The sequence below is a fragment of the Gavialis gangeticus genome, unplaced genomic scaffold (assembly GCF_001723915.1).
Source record: "Gavialis gangeticus isolate Ggan-Ray unplaced genomic scaffold, GavGan_comp1, whole genome shotgun sequence".
NCBI lineage: Eukaryota > Metazoa > Chordata > Crocodylia > Gavialidae > Gavialis > Gavialis gangeticus.
In genome coordinates this window covers 81,237-87,395 of record NW_017728992.1, presented here as the reverse complement: position 1 = coordinate 87,395, position 6,159 = coordinate 81,237, and the positions used below count along the sequence as shown (strand labels likewise).

Here is a 6,159-nt window from a genome sequence, read left to right as displayed (position 1 = left end):
ACCTGTAAAATGATTACTCAGTAAAATGATTAAAAAAAGGAGAAAAAAACCTCAACATGCAAACAAAAATGATGCTTCCATTCTACCTTGTGTGTGATCCATTCCCGGCCATATTGGTACACGTTGTTAGCTGCTGAATTGAGAGCTTTCTGAATGACCTGGGCTTCAGGGAGCCAGCTTGTTTGTTTTTCAAAGAGGAAAAAAATAAAATTATTCCCATCATTTTTATAATTATTTCTTAATAGTTACACCAAATTTAAGGAAGAAGTTTCCAAGCAATTAAGAAACAGCTAATGTTAAACATGTATGAATATGTAAGTTAAAACTCATAATGTAAGTTAAAACTCATAAATATTTCCTCATAATGACAGAATGCAGATTTTTAAATCAACAATGCACAGTTCAGTGTAAGGCATCAGTTTAACTACATTTTACTCTAACATTTATTGACACAGGCTCTTGAAAACTGAACTTTTTAAGAAAAGATCCTGTCTCTCATTACAAAATCTACATATATATACTTAATTATCCACTTGTCAGATTCTTATAGTTGCTGCCTACGCTTTTGTTAGAAACACCTCTTGGGGAATCTTAGCTTTCTAGGTATTATGGCATTGAAAACAACTTTCCATATATGAACTAAAAACTGAACTGCTGTATGCTGCTCTTGAATCTAGACACTGCCTAGAACTAGAAAGATGTAACAGTGCCCAAATTTTAGTCCAGGTCCAAATCAAGCTGTTTGTTAAGAATTTCTCCAGATCTTGGAGACAGAGTCCTCCCATTCCCAGCCTCTGGTTACTTTAAAAGAATAAAGCCAGTCTTCAGCCAATATTACAGTCTTAGCATGTTCAAGATACAGGTCCCTTACTTTAAGTCATCGTTTTCTTCTTTTTACATATCACTTGAAAAAAAACTCCCAATCTTGCTATTCCACCCCAAAAAAATCCCAAACAACTTCCTAACAGAGCTCATTCTTCTTTCATTCTCTTAACTATATAAGGGGTCATCCAGTTTTTCTGCCTGAGATATATAGATAATGGCCTATCATCCTACAATACAAATGTGGGAGAACAAACAGCAAAATAGTAATTGGAAGAAAACAGCTCAGGCTCCACACTACTACTGAGTTTCAAAGACTCACTACCAGCCCCTGCCAGATTTTGCTAGCCCAAGAACTAGAGTCAAAGGGAGGCGGTGGGGAAGGAAAACAGCAACAATATGCATGCACTTCACCAGTCACCTTCACATGTATGCATACAATAAACTTTCAATCTTAAGAACCAGATATAAGAGCCCCTTGAAATTTGTTCAGCCCTATTTTTTTTTTTTTTTTTAAACTTCAGCATACTTACTTTGCCCATTCTGGGTGATTGGCTACAGTCTCATTGATCAAGCTGCTTGTGACCTGAATCATGTGAACACTCTCTTGATGTACCTGAATTAAACACAGAGAGGAGAAAGAATGTGTGAAAATCGTTATATAACATGAAACAAAATCCACCTTAACTTAATATGCCTACATTTTTCAAGAGGACTGGTGATTTTGGGTTCCCAACTTGCAAATCATTTGAAGACCCAATTTTCACAAAACAGATGGATACATGCTACTTTATAAAAATAGGGTTCAAGATTTCTCAATTTCTATACCTAAAAAATATGACAATCCCACAACTACCTACTTTTGAGAATTTGAACTATATCATGACACTATTTAGAAATGCAAGATGTAAACTTAATTGATTTGTGTGCTGCTCTTCCCAACAAAGGCTCAGGGCAGTTTACAATAAGGAAATAGAACAACTTATAAACAGGACAGAGACAAGAGGGAACCAGAACATCAAGGTAACCCAAAACTCCGCTAAACACCATGTCATATTTTAGTTTTGTTTGGTGAATGCCTGCCCAAATAAGAAGGTCTTACAGCACTCCTGAAAGATGTCCAGGCTCAGGATCTGATGAGCAACAAGAGGGAGGAAGTTCCAGAACTCAGGAAAAACTCTGGAGAACTTCCTATGTGCTTCCATCTAGCAGACTAGGCATACTGACACCATTTGTAGGAAGCTGCTCTCTGTCTCCCTTAGTGATTATGATGGCACATAAGGGAGAAGGTATGCAAGGTCCAGACCCTTTAGGCTGTGAGACCTTTAGGATCTTGTAGCTCAAAACCAGAGCTTGAATTGTGACTGGAAAGCTATTGGGAGTTATGTGCGCCTAGTGACCACCCCTGTTACAAGATGGGTCACTGCATTCTGTACCAGCTGCTGCTTCTAGATAATGTGCAAGGACAGCCCAACATAGAACACACTGTAGTCGTCTAACCTTGAGGATATGAAGGCATGAGTGATAGTGGCCAGTATTTTCTGACATTCTGCTCTGCTACAAGCCTTCACAACCCTACCTGTCCCACTGACATTTTGAAAATTAAGTTAGTCTGCAACTGGCAGAGCAGAGGGATTCTTAGAGGTTCAGGTCTCTCTGGACATGCATCTTAGGACAGTGAATCTCAATGAGGGTGCCAGGGCACCTTGATGTGCTGCAAGATCCTTTGAAAGGTGCCACAGGAAGTGTAAGGAGGTAAGAAAATAAAAGCAGGTTCAGGTTTCAGGTGCAAAATAAGCTTGTAAGGGCAGTCTCAGGCTCTCTCTGCCTGGCTGCTCCCCTGTCCCTACTCTGCAAAGAGGTAAGTCCCATACTAAATCCATCAGGGTTTGAAATGGGGATGAAATCACAAAAGTTATGGAGGGATGCCCGGTGTCTGACAAGGTTAAGAACCACCATTGTAGCAGAAAGAAAAGGTACTGGAGCTCTTGCTAAGCTAGTCAGAGATGGGAAGAAGTTTGTCTGTGGAACAAACTCACAGAAATACTGTAAAATGTAAATGAAAAATGTAATAAGGGGCAATATATATATGACAGGAAAAGGGGTGCGCAACTAATGTCAACCTTCCATTTGTCTTCAAAAAATTCCCTGTATACATTGGTGCCAAGTAGCTAGAAGAAGTGCGAGACATTTTTCATAATCATGTATAGTAAATAGACATCCCTAATAGTGATCCTATTTTTTCTGATATGACCAGTTATTTATGGATAATTCATGACCAGTTATTTATGGATAATTCCAGTCCATAATGCTGCTGAAATGGTTAAACTCATGCTAACTATAACCAAGGTAAGTCTATCAGCACAGAGATAAAACATCTTTTTTTATGAAATTATGTGCATTTAAAAACACATTGACCAATAAAAGCAAGGAACTGCAAAACTATTTTTCTGTCCATAAATGTGTCTATCCCATGCCATCTCTCCAATTCAGCATTCCTAAAATACCTATCATGCTAGGAATGCTGGCTGAAGTTGGATGTTTTAGTTGTGTAAATATTTACTGTTTAAATCAGGGGCTGGCAAACTTTTAGGAATGACAGGCCAAACTAACTTACATGTTTTCTCTCTCTCCAATGTTAATTTAAGCACAAACTGGAAAACCATCTTGTCTGATGCTACAATTGCATGCAAAGAAGCTGTGGTATCAATATCCTGTTAAATTCTGAACTCGAAAGACATTCAGGTTTAAGTTTTAAGCAATAGATGGAAAAAATGTGAAAAAATGGTGAAAGAACTACAGCTGTGAACAGAACAAAAGAAAGGAATGTGGCATCTTGCAATGAGGGGCGGAGATGCAGATCTTCAGTCTCTTTGTTCTAATTTGTGAGCAGTCTAAGGAAGTGAAAGCTAAGAAGACAGAAGAGCACTTGGACATCAGTGCTGCTCTCCCACCACAAATGGGTGCAGGGAGGAAACTGGAGCTGCAACTCTCATAAGCCAAGGGCTGCAGAGCTGTGCTGACAATCAACTCTGCTCCCTCTACCCTGCGGGCCACTGCAGCTCCCCACAGCAGTTTTGTAGTAGTCCTGCCATGAGGCATGACAAAGGGGAGCATTTCTGTCTGTGGCTGAAACACTCCATTTCTGAAATGCTTCGAAGTGCAACCACAGCTTTTCAAATGTTTCATCTTTCAGCACCCTAATTCATGTTCTGCTCGACCATGATCAAGTATGCTACAAAATGCTTTACTAAATCAGTTCTAGAACAAAAACAGATGGAATTTACTATATGTAAATGTCTTAAATGTTTCCAAAATAGATTTAGGCACACACTTTGGTTTTAAATTTTTCTGTTTCTTTCAATGTTTATGAGTTTATATAATCAAAAGTCTTTAAAAGTTTGTATCACACAATGTCATGTTCTTTTTCAATTACAGACTCAGGTCAGATTAAACAAAACTTATTTGATTATATTGTGTTCTTTTTAAGTATGCAATAGCATAAAAATCCACATTAAATGAGAGACCTCTATTGGCAAGAAAAAACAGCTACACACTGAAAGTCAGTTATTAACTTCAGAAAAAAAATCTGATCATGATTGTTGGTACATCTTCACATTCAAAGCATGAGTAATAAGGTTGATACAAGTAATTATTGAAATAAAGGGGATGTTAATCTACATCTCTTGCAAATATAAATCATATTAACATTTTACTGATGAACAGGGATCTGGGTTTTCTGTTTCCCATAGAAAAAGGGGGAGGGAAACATGGATTTCTTCTTTTACTAGAGAAAAACTCAAATTTTTCATTTTAACAAAGAAACACGTGGATTTTGCAATTTTGCAAAGAGTTTTCTGCAGGCTGGCAGAGTTTCTGCCTGCAAGGAGCTGGGGAGCTGGCAGAGGTTGGTCAGGCAGAGGGTGCCATGTGCATGTACAGGCACATGACCACTAGGCAGCCTGGAAAGCAGCTCCCACATGCAAGTCTGGTGGAGGGGTGCAGGGGGTGGGGAGGGGGTTAGCACTGAACTAGGATACAAAATAGTTTTTGTACTCTAATATGTTAAGCTAATCTATACATTTAACATTCCCCAGAACTGCACTCTTCTTTTCCATTTATGTTGACACTATGATGCATTTGAAACATTAATGTATGTTTTTTTCATCTGTATGAATATTAAAAGAAAACATTAATTATTAAAAACAGAATAAAAACATTATTAAATATTATTAAAACCCTTTAGCCAGGGGTAAAGCAACCTGTTCTGGCTGCAGGCTGAAATAACCCACCCCAAGTCAGAGGCAGGCACACAGCCAGTTCTCAACCCCATGATAGCACAAAGAACAGCTGCTGCTAAAGCCCCATATCTGTGGGCCACATCCAGTGGTTTCATGGGCCAGATCTGGTCTGTGGGCTGTAGGGTGCCAACCTCTACCTAAAGTTTACAGCTCTTCACAAACAACTTACATTAAAAAGTGATTAAAAGAACAGTTTTATTATTATTTCTCTTAGCATACTGTACCTTTGCAGTAAGGAGAAGAGCTAGCAGAAGAGTTCCTATGACTAGCAAAAATATGATGAAAATGCTAATGATTTTATCAAGCATTTTCTCCAACCACACAATCATCTGCAGAGAAGAAAAACAAATCATGTCATGTGGATCAATATACTATGGAAGTGATACTAGCCCCAATTTGACAGCCCTGAATATTAATTGGATTTTTTTTTTTTTTTCAAACAACAAGACTACAATAATTGGCCTTAAGTAACTAGTGCTCATACCCATGCTTGGATACAAGCAACTAACAAGCAATATTTAGCAGAAGTAGGGTTATGTTATGATGCATATGATTCTCCAAATTAAAATCAAAACACTGTCATGAGACAAACAGCAAGCAGTTAGCAATGCAGATTCTGGCTTAATTTATTTCCTTCAAGCAGGGAAACTTACAGACACTCATCAGTACAAGAGCAGAAAAGTGATCAAGGTGGACTGTGAACAGTACTACCATATTTTCAAACTTGGATGGCTGGAGTTCATCTCCTAAATGCCTAATGAGATACCAGCAAAGCTGTGTGTTTTCTATATCACTGAGCATCAAGCCAATTACTTAGGATGCCAAAGCATCCAAGTAAGACTGTACTGACCCAAGATAGCATTTGGAAAACTTCTCTAATATTAAAACCATTAACCATGACAAAATGATGCAGCATATGTACACTATGTTCTACAGAGGTATATACATTACAAATGACAATCACACTACTTCACACGAGTGAAATACTGCCTTTGTCATTCAAAGGGGGGGGGGGGGAAGGATGTTGACCTAGGGA

At 38.3% G+C, this 6,159-nt stretch overlaps 1 protein-coding gene across 1 annotated transcript in view; it reads right to left on the bottom strand.

Annotated features, from left to right (window-relative positions):
* TMEM245 (transmembrane protein 245) overlaps positions 1–6,159 on the bottom strand; it is a gene marked incomplete at its 5' end in the record, with an annotated part of 178,928 nt that overhangs the window by 109,500 nt on the left and 63,269 nt on the right. The window contains 3 exons of the mRNA XM_019518358.1: positions 87–177; positions 1,356–1,438; positions 5,348–5,452. Of these exons, the coding sequence (XP_019373903.1) occupies positions 87–177; positions 1,356–1,438; positions 5,348–5,452 (279 nt within the window). The remainder of the gene's footprint in view (positions 1–86; positions 178–1,355; positions 1,439–5,347; positions 5,453–6,159) is intronic.